The sequence below is a fragment of the Hemitrygon akajei genome, unplaced genomic scaffold (assembly GCF_048418815.1).
Source record: "Hemitrygon akajei unplaced genomic scaffold, sHemAka1.3 Scf000113, whole genome shotgun sequence".
Lineage (NCBI taxonomy): Eukaryota > Metazoa > Chordata > Chondrichthyes > Myliobatiformes > Dasyatidae > Hemitrygon > Hemitrygon akajei.
In genome coordinates this window covers 1,806,984-1,830,487 of record NW_027331999.1, presented here as the reverse complement: position 1 = coordinate 1,830,487, position 23,504 = coordinate 1,806,984, and the positions used below count along the sequence as shown (strand labels likewise).

The following is a 23,504-nucleotide window of genomic DNA, read 5'->3' as shown; positions in this document are numbered from 1 at the left end:
GCTAATTAAATTTGCTGACAGCACTACATTGATTGGCCTAATCTGAAATACTGATAACAATCAATCAAATGCCTTCTGACAAGGCTCAGTCCAAATAAACTTTTCACCCTTCTTCAGGAGATTAGTCAGAGGCAGAGCGATAGCAGCAAAGTTCTTACAGAACTTACGGTAACATCCATCCATTCCCAGAAACCTTCTAAGAGCCTTAGCAGTCAGAATAAGAACTTGAGAAATTGCCTGGACTTTTGCCTGAACAGGAGCCAACTTGCTTTGACCTACAACATAGCCAAGACAGGTCACACTGGCATGGCCAAATTCACTCTTAGCCAAGTTAAGTAACATCTCTGGGTTGTTACTGGAGCATTTTTCCTTCCAAAAGGCAAAACATTGTATTCATACAACCCAGATGGTGTCACAAATGCAGAAATTTCTCTACCTCTGTCCGTCAATGGAACACACCAATACCCTTTCAACAAATCAATCTTTGTAAGAAATTGGGTTTTCCAGCCTCATCGATGCAATCATCCACTCTAGGGATAGCATAGGCATCTGTTTTTGTTACTGCATTTACCTTTCTATATTCAGTGCAAAATCTAACACTACCATCAGGTTTGGGCACAATAATGCAGGGTGACTCCAATCTCATTTTGAAGGCCAAATAATACCATTCTCCAGCATATACTCAATTCCCTGGTCAGCCAATTTACACTTTTCTACGTTCATGCGAAGTGGGTGTTGTTTAATCAGTTTGGCTTCACCAACATCTACATCATATACTGCGACCGTGGTTTGCTTGGGGACATCGGGAAATAAATCTTTAAACTTCAGAATTAATTCCTTCAGCTGTGGATGTTGCTTTGGCTACAGATGAGACAACTTGTTAGCAATGTTTTCTGGAACAACCGAGTTCATTAGCCTAACTGGGACCATGTTTGGCTTGTGAAAAGTCTCAGACGAGTCAATTGTTTCATTCTCAGGGTTGCCAGTTTCATTTGTTTTGACAACAACACACACAGATGGCACCTGCTTGTCAAAACAGGCTTTATCATATTTATGTGTACCACCTGTGTTAGTTGAAGTCAGTTGGGTGTTTTAATAACATAATTCACATCATTAATTTGGGAGACTATGTCATACGAATTTCACCTGAAGTGGATTCGTCAACATAAGACAAGCACGTTATTTCCCACCTGGTATTTTCTTTCGCAAGCCCTGTTATCAAACCAACACTTCATTTTGTTTTGAGAAATCTTTAAGTTTTGTCTCGCTAGACTACAGGCTTGGTGTAGTTTATTTTTGAACTTCAAAACATAGTCTAACGAGTTAACTTGTACATCCCCATCAATCCACCGTTCCTTTTAACAAGGTCAAAGGTCCCTCTGTGACCAAATACAAGTTCAAATGGAGTAAAGCCCAGTGATTCCTGTACTGACTCTCTTTCTGTGGACAAAAGCAAATGTATTCCTTCATCTGGACAAAAGCAAATGTATTCCTTCATCCCAGTCTTTTCCATTTTCAACACTATATGTCTTAATCATTGTTTTGAGGGTAGAATGAAATCTTTCTAAAGCCCCTTGTGATTCTGTATGGTACGCAGATGATGCAATTTGTTTTGCTCCCAGTTCAGAAACTACCTGCTGGAATAATCCAGATGTAAAATTACATCCTTGATCAGACTGGATTTCTTTAGGCAATTCGAATAAACTGAAAATTTTGGTAAGAGCCTTCGCCACAGTTTTAGCTTTAATATTTCTGAGAGGTATTGCCTCTGGGAATCTGGATGCAGTACACATAATAGTTAGCAGATACTGATGGCCAGCTTTAGTCTTTGGCAATGGGCCAACACAATCAACTATAACGTTTGGAAAAGGGTTCACCGAATGCAGGTACAGGCCACTGGGGTGAGCTCGTTAGGTTTACCCACAACTTGACAAGTGCCTTTTGGAAACTCTTATTCAGGGTAAACATAACTTCATGAGTTAAAGCAAACTGATCTGCTAATCTAGCAGATTCCTGCATAGTGGCAGCATCATTTCCATCTAAATATGTCTTTATGTCATCAGGGATGCACCCTCTGAATTCTTCAATTAAAACCAACTCTTTCAAGCTGTTAAAATCATCATTTACATGTTCAGATGTGCACCAGCGGTCAATGCACACAAATTTCTCATAAGCAAATTCCGTATGTCTGGTTCACAGATTTCTTCAAATTTCTAAACTTTTGCCTGTCTGCTTCTGGGACCAACTCGTAAGCTTTGAGCACAGCCTGGTTCACTATGTCATAATGTGTGGCGCGTGACCATGTGGTTAAGGTGTTTAACTAGGATCTGAAAGTCATAAGTTCGAGCCTCAGCTGAGGCAGCGTGTGTGTCCTTGAGCAAAGCACTGAACCACACACTGCTCCTGCACATTTATAGCCCAGTGGCGATGATTGGGGCAGCATAAATAAATAAATAATAAGCTGCTTCAGCAACTGTCAAAGCACAATAGGCTTGCTAAGCCTTCCCCTTAATTACAGATTGTAAGAGAATTTTCTTTCTGCTTTTCTGCCTCTCCAGCCTGAAACTGCCTCTGCCTTTCCAGAGCCTCCCATCTTTAATTTTTCTAACTTGTACTGGAGCTCAAGCTCACGAGGTTTACTTTCAGGAAACACCTCCAGCTCCTCCACTTTAAACACACCCTCAGATACATAATGTTCAGCTATTATCCTCTGCATCTGTGCCCTCCTCATTGTCAATTTCACCTTAGCAAGTATTAACGTTTTAGCAATACTCAATCCTTCTGGTGACCTCTAATGCCTGAGAGGTTCACATTTCCAGATATCTATCAACATCCATTGCTGCTGATTTTCCACACACAAATAAATCAAAAGGGATTTCCCCAATGAAATCGATATTAAATCCATCCTTAAATTTGTTCATATCCCAGACGCAGGACCCATTTTCTTACAAACCGTAATGCTTTAGAAATGAACCAGCAGCAACAGACTACTCCCAGTGGCCACACATTTTAATTCCATGTCCTATTCCCATTCTGATATGTCTATCCATGGCCTCCTCTACTGTCAAAATTAATCCAAACTCAGGTTGGAGGAACAACACCTTACATACCAGCTGGGTAGCCTCCAACCTGATGGGATGAACATTGGCTTCTCTAACTTCCGTTAATGCCCCTCTTCCCCTTCGTACGCCATCACTGACATATTTAATTGTTTGCCTGTTTTCCATGTCTCCCTGGTGCTTCCCCACCACCTTTCTTTCTCCCGAGGCCTCCTGTCCGATGATCCTTTCCCATCTCCAGCTCTGTATCACTTTCGCCAATCACCTTTCCAGCTCTTAGCTTCATCCCACCCACTTCAGTCTTCTCCTATCATTTCGCATTTCCCCCTCCCCGCATTACATTCAAATCTCTTAGTATCTTTCCTTTCAGTTAGTCCTGACGAAGGGTCTCAGCCTGAAACGTTGACAGTTCTTCTCCTTATTGATACTGCCTGGCCTGCTATGTTCCACCAGCATTTTGTGTGTGTTGTTTGAATTTCCAGCATCTGCAGATTTCCTCGTGAGTGTTATGTGTATAAATATAACTCCCAAACTATTGAGCTCGGGGGAAACAAGGTTTGGAGTCTTGAGATGGTAAAGTATGAAAGTTCTGTTCAACCACAGAATAGGTGATGAGAGAGAGATATTTGTAATCCAGGGTAAATGTTGAGAGAAGGCAATTATGTCGTATTCCACAGGTTACATGGTGGTAAATTGATACCAACAGTCGCTGTAGATTTTATCTGTCATCCTTCCAAATCCACATACTAATTATCACCCGAAGTGACTTGTCATAATTGGTATCATCTTAATGAATTACCACACCACAGCCAGGCAATGGTTAACACATAAGTGGTCTCCACAGGATACCCCAAATCAGATCCACTCCTATGGGTCAAATGAGGTGACAACCACACATTCGATGTACGGTGAATCGATAATTAGCCCACCCTTGTGGGCAAAGGAAAGTTCCAAACAGTGACCCTTGGCCACTAGTTCCCTGGTTTCGATTCTTCCATTTTTCCTCCTTCGTCTCCGTTTGACTCTGAGTGTCTGTGTCCTCGGTTAAAACTAAACAAGCTGCACGCGATGTAAACAAGCTGCAAGTCAGACACATTTGCCTTCTTAATCTCTCTCTCTCTTAAAATGACAATCCACAGCAAACAAAACCTAGGGATTCATAACAATGGCCACTCCCCATTGAGTGCTGACAGGTGTGCCAGTAGGTGGGATGACTGAGTGAATCCTTTCCCACATTCTCAGCAGGTGAACGGCCTCTCTCTAGTGTGAACTCGCTGGTGTCTCCGTAGGGTGAATGACTGAGTGAATCCCTTCCCACAGACTGAGCAGGTGAACGGCCTCTCCCCAGTGTGAACTCGCTGATGTACCAGTAGGGTAGATGACTGAGTGAATCCCTTCCCACAGAATGAGCAGGTGAACGGCTTCTCCCCAGTGTGAACTCGCTGATGTACCAGTAGGGTAGATGACTGAGTGAATCCTTTCCCACAGACTGAGCAGGTGAACGGCCTCTGCCCAGTGTGAACTCGCTGATGTACCAATAGGGTAGATGACTGAGTGAATCCTTTCCCACAGACTGAGCAGGTGAATGGCTTCTCCCCAATGTGAACTCGCTGGTGTCTCTGTAGGGTGGATGAGCGAGGGAATCTCTTCCCACATTCTGAGCAGGTGAATCCTTTCTCCCCAGTGTGAACTCGCTGGTGACTCTGTAGTTGGGATAAATGAGTGAATCTCTTCCCACAGACTGAGCAGGTGAATGGCCTCTCCCCAGTGTGAACTCGCAGGTGATTCTGTAGGTGGGATGTATGAGTGAATCCCTTCCCACAGACTGAGCAGGTGAATGGCTTCTCCCCAGTGTAAACTCGCTGGTGTCTCTGTAGGTTAGCTAACCGAGTGAATCCCTTCCCACAGACTGAGCAAGTGAATGGCCTCTCCCCAGTGTGAACTCGCTGATGACTCTGTAGGTGAGATGAATGAGTGAATCGCTTCCCACAGACTGAGCAGGTGAACGGCCTCTCCCCAGTGTGAACTCGCTGATGACTCTTTAGGGCGGAAGAGTCAGCGTATCTCTTCCCACATTCTGAGCAGGTGAATGGCTTCTCCCCAGTGTGAACTCGCTGATGTCTCTGTAGGCTGGATAAATTAGTGAATCTTTTCCCACAGACTGAGCAGGTGAACGGCTTCTCCCCAGTGTGATCTCGCTGATGTCTCTGTAGGCTGGATAAATTAGTGAATCTCTTCCCACAGACTGAGCAGGTGAACGGCTTCTCCCCAGTGTGAACTCGCTGATGTACCAGTAGGGCAGATGACTGAGTGAATCCTTTCCCACAGACTGAGCAGGTGAATAGCTTCTCCCCAGTGTGAACTCGCCGGTGTCTCTGTAGGGTGGATGAGCGAGTGAATCTCTTCCCACATACTGAGCAGGTGAACGCTTTCTCCCCGGTGTGAACTTGCTGGTGACTCTGTAGGTGGGATAACTGAGTGAATCCCTTTCCACATTCTGAGCAGGTGAATGGCCTCTCCCCAGTGTGAACTCGCTGGTGACTCTGTAGTTGGGATAAATGAGTGAATCCCTTCCCACAGACTGAGCAGGTGAATGGCTTCTCCCCAGTGTGAACCCGCTGGTGAGCCATTAGGTCGGATGACTGAGTGAATCCTTTCCCAGAAATTCAGCAGATGACCAGCCTCTGCCCAGTGTGGTGTGAACTGATTGGTGTGTCCACAGGTGGGAAGACCGACTGAACCCCTTCCCACACACAGAACAAGTGAATGGCCTTGCCCAGTGTGAATTTGCTAATGTACCTTCAATTGTGATAACCGAGTGAATCCATTCCCACTGTCTGAGCAGGTGAAAGGCCTTTCTCCTGTGTAAATTACAGGCGTGCCAGTTGGTCAAATGACCGAGTGAATCCTTCCCCACAGTCTCAGCAGGAAGGATGGTCAATTGGATCCCTTGCTCCACTTCTTAAATATCTCGACAGAGACAACATAACTGGCATGCCATGTTTGAGCTTCCTGGAGACAAATTCCTTCTCATTTTTAACCTGTAAAAAGATTTACAAAATCCATCAATGGGTGTAGTTCAACATTTCAGATGAGATCACTTGAGTTGTCAAGGTGTGATCTGGTATCACACTGTTACAGTGAGGTTCAACGAAAGTTGGACAGAGAAATCATCTCCTGACTGGGCAGAGTGCTGGTATCTGGAATGACCATCAAATCCCTGATGCTCTTCCTGTCTCTATAAGAATGGGGCATTTCTGCCGTCTCTTGGCTCAGTTTCACTCTCTCCATTGGTATTATTCCCTGTTCCCACTGAGCTGCATGGGTTCCTCGCCCCACAGTAACTGAAACACTCTCACACAAATAGTTTTTCTTGACGTGCAGCTGGGATCTTCTTTTTATGTATTATTAACTTAAAGTGCCACAGTTTTTTTAAAAAAATATATTTAATTGTGTTTTTAAGTAATTACAAGTGTGGAAAAAAATGTATATATCCCTTCCCCCCTCCCCTCTAACTTCCCTATATCAAAAGAAGAGAAAGTTAGAAAGAAAGAAAAAGTGCCTGGTTGTTGGAAGATCTCCACATGCTCCATGGAGTTCTTAATAACTTTAGTATGTATATTTATTTCTTTCCCCAAGTAACCAATTGTTTCATCTTCAGAGCACCTATATATTTAGTCCTGTCTTTTGTAAATAAGGGCACCAAATTTTCAAAAATGTTTCATATTTATCTCTTAAATTATAAGTAATTTTCTCTAATGGAATACAGCCATAGATTTCTTTCTTCCAACAATCTAAACTTAAATATGTATCCGATTTCCAAGTAACTGCAATAGCCTTTTTGGCTACTGCCAGTGCAATTTTTATGAATTCTTTCTGATATTTATTTAGTTTGAGTTTCGGTTTTATCCCTTCAATATCACCTCATAAAAGTAATATTGGATTATGAGGAAGTTGTATTCCCGTAATTTGTTCCAGTAAAATTCTTAAATTTGTCCAAAAAGGTTGAATTTTAGAACAAGACCATGTAGAATGTAAAAATGTACCAGTTTCTTGGTTACATCTGAAACACTGATCAGATAAACTTGGATTTTATTTATTTATTTTTTGTGGTGTAATATATCATTGATGTAGAAAGTTATATTGCACTAATCTTAACCGAACATTTATTGTATTTGTCATACTATCAAGACATATTCTTGACCAATTTGTTTCTTCAATTTTAATATTCAAATCACTTTCCCATTTTTGTCTTGACTTATGGACTCCTTGTTTAATTGCCTGTTTTTGAATCAAATTATACATACAAGATATAATTTTTTTAATATTTCCTTTTTGAATTAAAATTTCTATTTCATTAGTTTTCGGCAATAACATTGTTTAACCTAGATTTTCTCTTATATAAGCCGTTAGTTGAAAGTAACAAAATAAAGTGTTACTTGATACTTTATATTTATTCTTTAATTGATCGAATGACATTAATATACCTCCTTCAAAACAATCTCCTATGTATCTAATCCCTTTTTGAAACCAATTATATAAAAGTTGATTGTCCATTGTAAAAGGAATAAGTCTATTTTGAATTAAAGATCTCTTTGCTTATAAAGATTTTTTTGTCTCATCATCAACATTTATCTTATTCCATAAATTAATCAAATGTTTTAATATAGAAGATTCTTTCTTTTCCCGTATCCATTTAGATTCCCATTTATATATAAAATCTTCTGGTACGTTTTCTCCTATTTTATCTAGTTCTATTCTAATCCATGCCGGTTTATCTTTCTCAAAAAAAGATGCAATAAATCTAAGTTGATTTGCTTTATAATAATTCTTAAAATTTGGAAGTTGTAACCCTCCTAGATCAAGTTTCCATGTCAATTTTTCCAACGATATTCTTGACATCTTACCTTTCCAGAGAAACCTCCTCACATATTTGTTTAACTCTTGAAAAAACTTCTGGGGTAATTGTATTGGTAATGATTGAAATAAATATTGTAGTCTCGGGAATATATTCATTTTTATAGTATTTACTCTACCTACTAATGTTATTGGTAATGCCATCCATTTATCAAGATCTTCCTGAATTTTTTTCAAAAGTGGTGAATAATTTAATTTGTATAAGTTTTTTATATCATTATCAACTCTTATACCTAAATATTTTATACCATTTGCCGGCCATCTAAATTGAGTTATTAATCAACATTGACTATAATCTCCATTAGTAAGAGGTAAAATTTCACTTTCATCCCAATTTACTTTATAACCTGATATTTTCCCATATTCTTCTAATCTATAAGATAATTTACATAATGAATGTAATGGATCTGTTAAATAAAGTAGAACATCATCAGCAAATAAATTAATCTTGTATTCTTCCTGATTAACTCTGAAACCCTTAATATCTGGGTCCATTCTAATTAATTCAGCTAATGGCTCTATTGCCAACACAAACAAAGCAGGTGATAATGGTCAACCTTGCCTAGTTGATCTTGTTAACTGAAATGGTGTCGAAATTTGACCATTTGTCACTACTTTAGCTTTGGGATTAGTATTTAAGGTTTTAATCCATTTTATAAATGATGTTCCTAATCCATATTTTTCCAATACCTTAAATAAAAAATCCCATTCCAATCTTTCAAATGCTTTTTCTGCATCTAAAGCAACTGCCACACTCGTTTCCTCCCTCATTTGCGCTAAATGGATTATACTAATTAACCGGGTTACATTATCTGCCAATTGTCTATTTTTGATAAATCCTGTTTGATCCATATGCACTAATTTTGATAAGCATTTAGATAATCTATTAGATAAGATTTTTTTAAACTTTTTTTATTGTTTTCAAATTTTATAATCAGTATTTAATAAAGAAATAGGTCTATATGATGCTGGCTTTAAAAGGTCTCTATCTTTTTTTGGCAATACTATTAAAATAGCTGTTGAAAAAGATTCTGGAAGTCTATGCGTTCTTTCCACTTGATGTATTAACTCCATAAAGGGAGAAATTAATAAATTTTTAAACTTTTTATAAAATTCAGGTGGAAAACCATCTTCTCCTGGAGATTTATTACTTTGAAGTGATCCCAGAGCTTCTTCAACCTCCTTCACTGTAAAAGGCATACCTAATCCCTTCTGTTCTTCCGTATTTAATTTAAGTGCTACAGTTTTAACGCCATATGAAAAATTCCTGCTGAAATGACTGGTTGGTTCACACAGCTGTCAAAAGGGGTTAGAGTGATTTTTTGTATTATTTCAGGTTCTTGTCACAATCATAGAAAATTTCAACACAGAAACAGGCCCTTTGGGCCATCTAGTTTGTGCTGAACTATTTAAACAGCCCACTCCCACACCTCTACCATCCAGGTACCAACACAAACCTCTTAAATGTTGAAATCGAGCTCGTATGCACCACTTGTGCTGGCTGCTCATTCCACAGCCGGATAACCGTCTGTGTGAAGAAGTTTCCCCTCATGTTCCCCTTAACATTTCACCTTTCACCCTTAACCCATGGCCTCTGGTTGTCATCCCACCCAATCTTCGTGGAAAAAGCCAGTTTGCATTAACACTATCTGTGCCTCCATATCACAATCAAATCTCCCCTCAATCTTCTGCATTCCAAGGAATAAAGTCCTGATTTGTTAAATCTTTCCTTATAACCCAAGTCCTCCAGACATGGCAACATCCTTGTGAATTTTCTCTGAAATCTCTGAACTTCTTTTACATCTTTCCTGTAGGTAGGTGACCAAAACTGCACACAATACTTCAAATTAGGCCTCACCAATGTCTTCTAGAAGTCAACATAACATCCATCTATTGTTATCAGTACTTTGGTTCATTAAAGGCAATGGGCTGAAATCATTCTTTCCATCCCTATCTACCACTTTCAGTGAATTAAGGACTTGTATTCCCAGGTCCCTTTCTTCCACAACACTCCTCCGTGCCCGACCAATCACTGTGAAAGACCTCCCTTGGTAGGTCATACCAAAGTGCAACAACTCACACTGGTCTGCATTAAATTCCATTTTCCATTTCTAAAACCATTTTCCCATCTGGTCCAGATCACACTGCAAGCCATGATAGTCTTCTCGGAGTCCGCTAAACCCCCAGTCTTGTTGTCATCCTCAAATTTGCTGATCCAGTTAACCACACTATCATCCAGATTACAGATATAGATGACAAACAACAACAGATCCAGATCTAAACATAGTCTAACAATTTAACAGGTACATCCCCATCAATCCATTGTTCCTTTAACAAGGACAAAGGTCCCCTCACTCTACAACCAAATACAAGTTCAAATGGAGTAAATCCCAGTGATTATTGTACCAACTCTCTTACTGTGAACAAAAGCAAATGTATTCCTTCATTCCAGTCTTTTCCATTTTCAACACAATATGTCTTAATCACTGCTTTGAGGGCAGAACGAAATCTTTCCAAAGCCCCTTGTGATTCTGGATGGTATGCAAATGTTGTAATTTGTTTAGTTCCCAGTTCATAAACTACCTGCTGGAATAACCCAGATGTAAAATTACTTCCTTGATCAGACTGGATTTCATTCGGCAAACCAAATAAAGTAAAAAAAAAACTTGGTAATAGCCTTCGCCAGTTTTACCTTTATTATTTCTGAGAGGTATTGCCTCTGGAAATCTGGATGCAGTACACATAATAGTTAGCAGATACTGATGGCCAGCTTTAGTCTTTGGCAAAGGGCCAGCACAATCCACTATAAATTTTGAAAAGGACTCACCAAATGCAGGTTTAGACTGCAGTGGGGCCACTGGGGTGACCTGATTAGGTTTACCCACAACTTAACAAGTGTGATAGGTTCTGCGAAAGGTCACAACATCTGTCCTCAAATTAGGCCAGTAACATTTTTTTGATAATCCTGTTTAGTTTTATTCACTCCAAAATGTCGACGTAAGGGTATACTGTGGGCCAAAGTTAAAATTTCAGTCCTATAAACTTTAGGAACTACAACTTGGTGAACAATTGCCCACTCCTCACTCGAAGGTACAGCAGGTGGCCTCCACTTCCTCATTAGCACTCCATCCTTGAGATAATACCCTACTGGCACTTTCTTAATCTCATCATCTGAGAGAGCTATTTCTTTTAAAGCTTCAATATCAGGGTCTTCGTTCTGTTCTGCTATAAACTCCTTCCTAGACAGGGATAAATCTTTCTCATCAGACTTACTACCTGAATCCTGTTGAAACAATGAAGGCAGAAAAGTCCCTGACTGGTCTTCATAACCTGCATCCCGATTTTGGCTATCATGGGTATCAGAATCATGCTGCACAGAACCGTCTGCGTCAGCAGACTGTTTAGCCATACTTCAAGTTACTGTGCAGGAAGGATAAATGTTAAAATCCATCTGTGGGTCGTCAGTGGTTGGGTTAGTTGTCAACTGCACTGCAGGAACAACTTTACCATCTGCCAGGTCATTCCCTAACAGCAAAGTAATATCTCCCACCGGTAAACTGGAGCATAATCTGATCTTAACAGGTCCCGAAACCAATCCTGACAGTAAAGTTACCTTGTGCAATGGCACGGAAACCATGCCGCCCCCAATGCCTTTAATAAGATTTACCTCAGCAGTGTCAGTCTCATCACCAAACTTTAGAACGCTGTCTAACGTACAGACAGACAGACATACTTTATTGATCCCGAGGGAAATTGGGTTTGGTTACAGCCGCACCAACCAAGAATAGTGAAGAAATATAGCAATATAAAACCATAAATAATTAAATAATAATAAGTTAATCATGCAAGTGGAAATAAGTCCAGGACCAGCCTATTGGCTCTGGGTGACTGACACTCCGAGGGAGGAGTTGTAAAGTTTGATGGCCAGAGGTAGGAATGACTTCCTAGGATGCTCAGTGTTACATCTCGGTGGAATGAGTCTCTGGCTGAATGTACTCCTGTGTCTAACCAGGACATTATGGAGTGGATGGGAGTCATTGTCCAAGATGGCATGCAACTTGGACAGCATCCTCTTTTCAGACACCACCGTCAGAGAGTCCAGTTCCACCCCCACAACATCACTGGCCTTTTGAGTTTGTTGATACTGCTACCCTAGCCTGCTGCCCCAGCACACAACAGCAAATATTATAGCACTGGCCACCACAGCCTCCTAGAATGAGTAACTGAGGAGCCCCAGTAACTCGAAGAATTTTCACTGGTACCGGGGTTGACCATTCATTTACTAATACAATCCCATCTGACATAAAATGTTCGAATCCTTTCTTAACTCAGACCTTAACTGAGCCTCAACAGAATGTTCAGAACCCTGTGGGTTTATAGGTGCTTCAACATACTGAACACCGGCATTTGGGACTGCCTCCTTTTCCTTTTTCTTCTTCAGGACAGAACAATTAGCCATCACATAACCAGCTTTCCTACAACAGTAACAAGTAAGACCAGAATATTTCTCCTTCAACTGCTTCCCTTCATCCTTACTCTTATCACTAGTCCCAGCTTTAATTTCTGGTTTGCCCTGGTTATCCCTGCTACTCTTTTGGAAGCTCTTATTCGGGATAAACTTAACCTTAGGAGTTAAAGCAAACTCATCTGCTAATCTAGCAGACTCCTGCAAAGTGGCAGCATCCTTTTCATTTAAATATGTCTTTATATCATCAGGGACGCACCTTTCGAATTCTTCAATTAAAACCAACTCTTTCTATCTGTAAAATCATCATTTATATTTTTATACATGCACCAGTGGTCAAAACACACAGACTTCTGAGAAGCAAATGCCAGATAAGTCTGATTCACAAATTTCCAAATTTTTTCCTGTGTGATTCTGGGACCAACTCGTAATCTTTGAGCACAGCCTGTTTCACTATGTCATAATCAGCTGCTTCATCAACTATCAAAGCAGAATAGGCCATGGCCTCCTCTACTGTCAAGATGAAGCCACACTCAGGTTGGAGGAACAACACCTTATCTACCGGTAGCCTCCAACCTGATGGCGTGAACATTGACTTTTCTAAATTCCGTTAACACCACTCCTCACCTTCTCACTCCATCCGTGATATATTTAGATATTTTGTTCCCTCTTTCTCTGCCCATCACTCTGCCTGTTCTCCATCTCCCTCTGGTGCCCCCCTCCCCCTTTCTTTCTCCCTAGGCCTCCCGTCCCATGATGCTGTCCCTTCTCCAGTTTTGTATCCCTTTTGCCAATCACCTTTCCGGCTCTCAGCTTCACCCCACCCCCTCCGGTCTTCTATCTTTCACATTTCCCCCTCCCCCTCCTACTTTCAAATCTCTTACTATCTTTCCTTTCAGTTAGTCCTGACGAAGGGTCTCGGCCCGAAACGTTGACAGCGCTCCTCCCTATAGATGCTGTCTGGCCTGCTGTGTTCCACCAGCATTTTGTGTGTGTTGCCCAAACTATTGAGCTCGGGGGAATCAAGGCTTGGAGTCTTGAGATGGTAAAGTAGGCAAGTTCAGTTTATCCACAGAATAGGTGATGAGAGAGATATTTGTAATCCAGGGTAAATGTTGAGAGAAGGCAATTATGTCAAATTCCTCAGGTTCCATGGTGGCAAAATGAGAGAACAGTCGCTGTAGATTTTATCTGTCATCATTCCAAAATCTCACATACTAATTATCACACAAAGTGACTTGTCACAAGGAGTATCATCTTCAAGTGAATTACCACACCACACCCAGGCAAGGGTTAACACATCAGCAGTCTTCACAGGATACCCCAAATCAGATCCACTCCTATGGATCAAACGAGGTGACAACTACACATTCGATGTACGGTGAATCGATGATTAATCCACCCTTGTGGGCATAGGAAAGTTCCAAACAGTGATCCTTGGCCATTAGTTCCCTGGTTTTCATCCTTCCATTTTACCTCTTTCATCTCCGTCTGACTCTTGAGTGTCTGTGTCCTCGCTTACAACTAAACAAGCTGCAAATCAGACTGAATCACCTTAATATCTCTCTCTCAGAATGACAGCCTACAGCAAATGAAACCTAGCGATTCATAACAATGGCCACTCCCCATTGTGAACTGACTGGTGTGCCAGCAGTTGGGATGACTGAGTGAATGCTATCCCACATTCTGAGCAGGTGAATGGCTTCTCCTCGGTGTGAACGCGCTGATGCCTCTGTAGGCTGGATAAATAAATGAATCCCTTCCCACAGTCTGAGCAGGTGAACGGTTTCTCCCCAGTGTGAACTCGCTGGTGACTCTGTAGGGTGGATGACTGAGTGAATCCCTTCCTACAGACTGTGCAGGTGAACGGCTTCTCCCCAGTGTGAATTTGCAGATGTCTCTGTAGGCTGGATAAATGAGTGAATCTCTTCCTACAGACTGAGCAGGTGAACGGCCTCTCCCCAGTGTGAACTCGCTGGTGACTCTGTAGGGTGGATGACTGAGTGAATCCCTTCCCACAGACTGAGCAGGTGAACGGCTTCTCCCCAGTGTGAATTTGCTGGTGTCTCTGTAGGGTGGATGAATCAGTGAATCTCTTCCCACAGACTGAACAGGTGAACGGCTTCTCCCCAGTGTGAACTCGCTGGTGTCTCTGTAGGGTGGATGACTGAGTGAATCTCTTCCCACATTCTGAGCAGGTGAACGGTTTCTCCCCAGTGTGAACTCGCTGGTGACTCTGTAGGGTGGATAACTGAGTGAATCTCTTCCCACAGACTGAGCAAGTGAATGGCTTCTCCCCAGTGTGAACTTGCTGATGTCTCTGTAGGGTGGATAACTCAGTGAATCCTTTCCCACATTCTGAGCAGGAGTACGGCCTCTCCCCAGTGTGAACTCGCTGATGACTTTGTAGGTTGGATAACTCAGTGAATCTCTTCCCACATTCTGAGCAGGTGAACGGCTTCTCCCCAGTGTGAACTCGCTGATGACTCTGTAGGTTGGATAACTCAGTGAATCCCTTCCCACATTCTGAGCAGGTGAACGGCCTCTCCCCAGTGTGAACTCGCTGATGACTCTGGAGGTGGGATAACCGAGTGAATCTCTTCTTACAGACTGAGCAGGTGAATGGCCTCTCCCCAGTGTGAACTCGCTGATGTACCAGTAGGGTGGATGACTCAGTGAATCCCTTCCCACAGACTGAACAGGTGTACGGCTTCTCCCCAGTGTGAACTCGCTGATGTTTCCATAGCGTGGAAGAGTGAGTGAATCTCTTCTCACAGACTGAGCAGGTGTACAGCCGCTCCCTGGTGTGAACTCGCTGGTGAGCCATTAGGTCAGATGACTGAGTGAATCCTTTCCCAGAAGTTCAGCAGATGGCCAACCTCTGCCCGGTGTGGTGTGAACTGACTGGTGTGTCCACAGGAGGGAAGACCAACTGAATCCTTTTTCACACACAGAACAGATGAATGGCCTTGGCCAATGTGAACTTGTTGATGTACCTTCAATTGTGATAACTGAGTGAATCCACTCCCACTGTCTGAGCAGGTGAACAGCTTTTCTCCTGTGTAAAATGACGGTTGGTCAAATGAAGAACGGTCGATTGAATCCCTTGCCCCATTTCTTAAACATCTAGACAGAGACAACAAAACTGGCATGCCATGTTTGAGATTCCTGGAGACAAATTCCTTCTCATTTTTAACCTGTAAAAAGATTTATAAAATCCATCAATGGGTGTAGGACAACATTACAGATGAGATTACTTGAGTTGCCAAGGTTTGATCTGTATCACACTGTTAGAGTGAGGTTCTACCCAAGTTGGACAGAGAAATCATCTCCTGACTGGGCAGAGTGCTGGTATCTGGAATGACCATCAACTCCCTGATGCTGTTCCTGTTTCTATAAGAATGGGGCATTTCTGCCATCTCCAATTTGTGCCTTGGCTCAGTTTGACTCTCTCCATTGGTATTATTCCCTGCTCCTGCTGAGCTGCATGGGTGCCTGGCCCCACAGTAACTGAAACAGTCTCACGCAAACAATCTTTCTTGACATGCAGCTGGGATCTTCTTTTATGTATTATTAACTTAAAGTGCCACAATTTCAAAGCCATATAAAAAATTCCTGCTAAAATGAATGGTTGGTCCACACAGCTGTTAAAAGATCTTAGAGTGAATTTTTGTAATATTTCAGGTTCTTGTAGAAAAGTACAACACAGAAACAGGCCCTTTGGGCCATCTAGTTTGTGCTGAACTATTTAAATTGCCCACTCCCATATCCCTACCATCCAGGTACCTATACGAACCTCTTAAATATTGAAATTGAGCTCACATGCACCACTCATGATGGCTGTTCATTCCACACCCGGATGACCGTCTGTGTGAAGAAGTTTCCCCTCATGTTCCCCTTAACATTTCACCTTTCACGCTTAACCCATGGCCACTGGTTGTAGTCCCACATCAATCAGTGGTAAAAGCCAGCTTGAATTTACACCTTCACTTTAGTTGAAAATACTCAACAGGCGCTTTCTAAATGGTCACCTATGTTGATGTCATTGACAGGTCGAATAAATGCTATAAAAATGGTTATTCTAATGAAATTTTTATATATATTTCAAGCAGTTGCCTCTTTTGTTCCAAAAACATTTTTTGATAAAATAGATTCTTTGATTTTATCTTAGGTTTGGAATAATAAAAGCTCTAGAGTAAATAAACTTTCATTACAAAAATCAAAAAAGATGGAGGACTGGCTTTACCAAACTTGAGATTTTATTATTGGGCAATTAATATTAGTTATATTACTTTTTGGATTTATGATACAGACGACCAAGATCACCCTTCATGGTTACAGTTGGAGGAAAATTCAGTAATGGGGTTTTCGTTAGCTTCTTTATTAGGAGCTCCTCTTCCGTTTTTGTTCTCCAGAATAGGTAGACAAGCTCTTAACCCTATTCTTAAACATACTTTAAAAATTTGGTTTCAATTTCGTAGATTTTTTTAATTAAATGATTCTTTACTTCCTAGTAATATTTATTCTAATTTCTTTTTTATACCATCAACTTTAGATAAGGCGTTTTTAACATGGAAAATTAAGGGAATTAAAACTTTTTTAGATTTGTTTTTACAAGACTGTTTAATGTCTTTCTCACAGTTAATGGATAAATATGATATCTCTAATACACATTTTTTCAGGTATTTACAGGTTAGGAATTTCTTACGCGATTTTTTACCGAATGACCCCTTGGCCTGCTCTTCAAATTTGGCTTATGTTATTTTTCAGTTTAAACCTTTTCAAAAACGATTAATAGCTATCATTTATACACAGTTAATGAATGCTCGCATGTCGCCTAATGATAGGGTTCAACGTACCTGGGAAGTAGAACTTCAATATTCACTTTCAAATAATCAATGGAGTAAAATTTATTATTTAGTCAATAGTTCATTTATCTGCGCACGACATATCTTAATTCAGTTTAAGATAGTACATAGATATGTCCAAAGATAAATTGGCGCATATATTTCCAAATATAAGCCCTATTTGTGACAGATGTAACACAGAAATGGCTACTTTAACTCATATGTTTTGGTCATGTGTAACTTTAAATAATTTTTGGAGGGATGTGTTTGGAATATTATCTAAAGTTATAGATATGGATGTTCAACCTAATCCACTTACAGCAAATTTTGGGATTACTCCAGAGGAAGCAAGCAAAGTGTCTGCTTCCACCCAACATGTGATAGCTTTTTCAACTTTACTAGCTAGGAGAGCTATTTTGCTACATTGGAAAGAATCTAACCCACCTACTGTTTTCTATTGGCTCTCCTCCATTATGTCATGTCTAAGCTTGGAGAAAATTAGAAGCCGAACATTTGATACATCCTTTAATTTTGAACAAGTCTGGCGACCTTTTATTCAATATTTTCACATGATTTAATTTATTTTTATTTATTTATTTTTTAAATTCTCTTTGGGGAAAATCCTTATCCATGATGGTTTGGAGATGACTGGAAGGATGTGTTTTTTTTTCTCTCTCTCTGTTTTCTTTAATTTTATCCTCAATTGGACTGCCCAATCTTTCTTTTTCTTTCCTTTTTTTTCTCTTTCTTTTTTTTGTTTTTTGTTTCAGTTTAGTTAGTGGGTTTTTTTTCCTTATCGATAAAATCTCCAATCCTTTTTTTCTGATTATTATGAGGAGTTGTAGTTTTTTTTTACCATTGTATATATAACAGCATAATATTTTACTTATTTGATTTTGATATCATATAATTTTTGTTTTTACTATTGCTGTTTACATGTCTTTTATATTGTCTACTTGTTAAACTCCTCTTCTGATTTGTATATTCTTTATTTGGTTATGCCGTTGGCCCCCTCCTTTGTGAAAATCGCAAGAACTCTAGTTAAGGGGGGTCAACTGACCCAAGAGAGAGAGACGTGCGAAAGACCACGTTCTTCCAAGAAGCAGAATAAAAGTGACTTTGACTATTGTCTCATGGAGACCACCTGAAAAGCCCTCGGGCAAAGTGGGCTGGTTGAGAGAGAGATCGCATTACCTGCGATCCCGTGAAGAAGTATAAAGGCGGGTCTGAGGGGAGGACCCTCAGATGCACCAAGGAAACACACGAAGGAGAAACGCTAGAAATCCTGCGACAGCGTTTTAATAGCTACAGCCGGTGGTGGGGTTCGTGTGCGTCCTTCCCTTGCCTGGGATTGGCGACTTCACCACGGAAGACAGCCTAGCTACAGGGGAAGCCACAGATGAGAGTCCATTCCCCCAACGAGACTTCCGACTACCTCCTACAGGTTGGAAAACCTGTCGGGTAAATGCTTCATGTTCTCTGTCTTTCTAACTAAAAGTGCACCAACGCGACACTTCCGCCGGCAACTAAGTGAAACTGCCATGATCTAAAAGACTTTTAGATATCCAGTGAACGATATAAAATCTACATTACCCCTAGACGACGATCGAGCTTGTGTTTTGAATGATTATTATTACACCGGTGTTTTAGATTGAGTTTTGATGATCTGAATGTTTTGTATTAACCATACGTTTGTGCCCTTGTTGAATAAAACGGTTGAAAATAGTAGCATCCGACTCAGCTAATCCATCTATCTTTGCTGGTAAGTTACCTGGTTACTGGGTTTTCGTAACAAGTGGGGGCTTGTCCGGGATTTGAAACCAAACGGGAGGGTCAGTGAATCGGGCTGTAAGTCCAAACTTAAATCTGGTTACGCAGGTAGCCAGACGAGAAACCAGCAAAGATGGATGTGCAGGAATTTAGGAGAAACCCGACGGTAGAGGCGCTATGGAAAGCTACAAAATCAGACTTGGTAAGTTTGGTGCAGGCATTAGACCTCACAGCGGTGAAGCCAGCAATGAAAAAGCAGGAAGTGCGAAGGGTCATACAACAGCATTACGTTGGGAAGAAGGTGTTTGCAGCTGAGGAGTTGGAAAATATTCCCGAAAGGAGATTAGTGAGTGGGACAAATCAGGCAGAGTTGGAGAAAGCAAGGCTGGAACATGAGTTTAAAATAAAGCAGCTAGAAGTAGAAGCAGCTGAGAAGGCTGCAGAGAGAGAAGCCGAGAGAGCTGAGAGGGAAAGAGAAGCCGAGAGAGCTGAGAGGGAAAGAGAAGCCGAGAGAGCTGAGAGGGAAAGAGACGCCGAGAGAGCTGAGAGGGAAAAAGAAAGAGCCGCAAAGGAAAGGGCTGTGGAAAGAGAGCATGTGTTCAAACTAAAGCAGCTAGAAGCAGAAGCGAAAGAGAAACAAAGGAACCATGAATTGGAGCTGGACAGGCGAAAGCAAGAGCGAAGAACTCAAGGGGAAGAGAGAGAGGAGGGGTTTGATATTAGTCGGGCGTTGAGGTTGGTCCCCCCGTTCGAGGAGACAGATGTTGATAGTTATTTCTTGCTCTTTGAAAAGGTGGCAGGGAATCAGCAGTGGCCCAGAGAGCAATGGGTGGCGTTGTTACAAAGTGTGTTACGAGGAAAAGCACAGCGGGTATATGCCGCGCTGCCCACAGAAAGGAACGGGAATTATGATCAAGTAAAGGAGGCCATTCTCCGAGGTTACGAGTTAGTACCTGAGGCGTATAGACAAAGGTTCCGAAATTTAAAAAGAGGGTGGAATCAAACGTATACCGAGCTAGCCCATGAGAAGGGTGTGCTCTTGGACCGTTGGTGCACAGCTGAAAAGGTGGCCGAGAACTATGGGTGTCTCAGGGAGTTAGTTTTGATTGAGGAATTTAAAGGTTGCGTTCCGGAAGAGATCCGAATGTATTTAAATGAGAGGACGAATCAGTCCATCTCAGAGATGGCTAGGCTCGCAGATGAATATGCCCTAACCCACAAAAGTTTTCCTCGCCAAAAAGTTACCCGAGAGACCGTCGGAATGGTAGGGAAAGTCCGCCGGCTAAGGGAGAAACTCCGCCGGGAGCTAGCACAAAAGGTGAGGATAACAGACAGGAAACCTGGAGATCTCCTGGTTTAAACTGTTTTAATTGTGGAAAGGTGGGACATATTGCATCAAAATGCTTTGCTCCGAGAAAGGAGCCAGAGAGGGAGAGAGCAGCGACCCCTATCGGGCGTGCAGTGGTAATCAGGAAGTTGACAAGAGGGCCCCAGGTAGATGGAGTACCGGAGGGGCCGGAGACATTTAGTTCCAAAGGAACCGTGTCTTTGAGGGAAGGGGACCCCCCCATCCCCGTACGAATTTGGAGAGACACGGGGGCGGAACTATCGTTAATTAGCCGTAATGTGTTAAATTTCGGCCCTCGGACGGGGGAGGTTGCCCTGAGAGGAATCGGGAACCAGACCGTGGTCGTGCCTTTACATAGGGTCTTTCTCGATTGCGAGTTGGTGTCGGGACTTGTGGAGCTAGGAGTCCTGCCGGAGTTACCGGGGGAGGGCGTGGACCTCCTGTTGGGTAATGACCTCGCGGGTGGGAAGATGGGAAACGCCCATGGAGTCCCCGAGCTATCGCGCATGCGCGGTCACTCGCAGCCTGTCGAGAGCGGCGGCTGGGACAGCGCGCAGGTTGAAATTGGCCCAGACGTTTTTACCGACCCTACACCACGAGGGTTCAGAGGGTGGTAAAACGGAAGGTAGTAAAGTAAAAGGGGGTAAGGGCGAGGAGATAGCTCCCCCCTTAGTGAAGAGAAAGGTCCTAGAGGTAGGAAATAAAGATGAGAAACGGATAAAGCTGTTAAAACGTCCAGAGTTGGACGTGGTTGATCTGTCTGGTTTGGCAGAATTGTTTGGAGAAGTTGAGAGTTCTAAAGATGTTCTCGATGGTCCCGAAAGTGAAATGAGGGCAGTCTTAGAGGAGAAGGGTATCCTTGCTGTGGAGAAGTCAGCTGACATGGCCGAGGAGGTTGTTTCAGCTCGCAGGGTTGCGCCTTCCCCAACAGGGGGCTGCCTGGAGAGTTACTGGAAGGAGGGGGGGACGTTAGAATTTGAAAAAGGTACGGGTGTTGAAAACCTGGAAGAGGCTAATGTCCCGTTTGAGTGTGTCCAAGATGGGGATACACATGGTGCTGAACCTAGTCACGGAACTCAAGGGAAAGGGGGATGTGTAGTTCCCAAATTGAATGAAGAAAATTTAAAGGCTGGACTGATATCAAAAGCAGCAACCAGGCTACAGAGACAATGGCTTGGTACCACAAAGCCTGGGAATCAATTACAGGTTGAGTTGGAAGGTAAAGGGGCCCCACACGCTATTGTTATTCCAGAGTGTGGTGTAAAAAGGCAGAATTTGAAATGCTGTCTGAACAAAGCGAGATCGCTTGCGGATCTTAAATTGGAAACTAATAGCATGACGGGTCCTGAAGAGAAAAACGACAAATTGCCTAAAATTAAGGAATTGGGCGGTCTAAGTTTGGAACACGCTGATAAAATAACTCCTATGAAAGCAGCGGGCGAAAGCCTATTTCGCCAGGGTGCCCAAGATCGCCACGAGGGAATTAACCGGAAAAAAGGTGAGGGTTAATGGGGACGCAATTTTTAAAATAGCAGAATCTGGTTTTAAGGGATTTTGACAAAGTATGTGAATAATAAAGACAACACCCATGGAAGCTTGACTGTTAAGTTTGAAAGTAACATAAAAATTTGTCTTTTGCATGAACCTTTGTAGATGTATGTAAGCTAAGATCACACCTCCTTAGTTATGTTGCTGAAGAAAGCAAATAAATAAGGTGGTTATTGAGCTGAAGTTTGATGCTACCAGGCGTTAGTAGGGCACATGAGGTTAAGGTATTAAAGAAAAGGGGCACTGTACTTGTTACCTGTTTAGATACTGACTTGAATGTATAACAGTAGTACTCTGTGAAGAGAAAAGCTTGTGTAGTATGTAGATTCAAAAAAAAATAATTCCTGTGTCAACCTGGTTTTAACCGCTGGTTAAAAACCCATTATGGGGGGAGGTGTTATGCCGTTGGCCCCCTCCTTTGTGAAAATCGCAAGAACTCTAGTTAAGGGGGGTCAACTGACCCAAGAGAGAGAGACGTGCGAAAGACCACGTTCTTCCAAGAAGCAGAATAAAAGTGACTTTGACTATTGTCTCATGGAGACCACCTGAAAAGCCCTCGGGTAAAGTGGGCTGGTTGAGAGAGAGATCGCATTACCTGCAACTTGATTGACACCTGCGATCCCGTGAAGAAGTATAAAGGCGGGTCTGAGGGGAGGACCCTCAGATGCACCAAGGAAACACACGAAGGAGAAACGCTAGAAATCCTGCGACAGCGTTTTAATAGCTACAGCCGGTGGTGGGGTTCGTGTGCGTCCTTCTCTTGCCTGGGATTGGCGACTTCACCACGGAAGGCGGCCTAGCTACAGGGTGTTATGCCGTTGGCCCCCTCCTTTGTGAAAATCGCAAGAACTCTAGTTAAGGGGGGTCAACTGACCCAAGAGGGAGACGTGTGAAAGACCACGTTCTTCCAAGACGCAGAATAAAAGTGACTTTGCCTATTGTCTCATGGAGACCACCTGAAAAGCCCTCGGGCAAAGTGGGCTGGTTGAGAGAGAAATCGCATTACCTGCAACTTGATTGACACCTGCGATCTCGTGAAGAAGTATAAAGGCGGGTCTGAGGGGAGGACCCTCAGATGCACCAAGGAAATACACGAAGGAGAAACGCTAGAAATCCTGCGACAGCGTTTTAATAGCTACAGCCGGTGGTGGGGTTCGTGTGCGTCCTTCCCTTGCCTGGGATTGGCGACTTCACCACGGAAGACGGCCTAGCTACAGGGGAAGCCACAGATGAGAGTCCATTCCCCCAACGAGACTTCCGACTACCTCCTACAGGTTGGAAAACCTGTCGGGTAAATGCTTCATGTTCTCTGTCTTTCTAACTAAACGTGCACCAACGCGATACTTCCGCCGACAACTAAGTGAAACTGCCGTGATCTAAAAGACTTTTAGCTATCCAGTGAACGATATAAAATCTACATTACCCCTAGACGACGATCGAGCTTGTGTTTTGAATGATTATTATTACACCGGTGTTTTAGATTGAGTTTTGATGATCTGAATGTTTTGTATTAACCATACGTTTGTGCCCTTGTTGAATAAAACGGTTGA

General features: G+C 42.3%; 1 protein-coding gene across 1 annotated transcript; it reads right to left on the bottom strand.

Annotated features, from left to right (window-relative positions):
* Positions 1-1,131: 1,131 nt before the first annotated feature.
* Positions 1,132-15,634, bottom strand: LOC140723427 (uncharacterized). Its single transcript, XM_073037994.1, has 3 exons — positions 14,372-15,634; positions 4,427-5,713; positions 1,132-1,146 (listed from the first exon to the last, which is right to left on the bottom strand). The coding sequence occupies exons 1-3, from the start codon at positions 15,266-15,268 to the stop codon at positions 1,132-1,134; spliced, it is 2,199 nt and encodes a 732-aa protein (XP_072894095.1). The 5' UTR covers positions 15,269-15,634.
* Between the last annotated feature and the right edge of the window lie 7,870 nt (positions 15,635-23,504).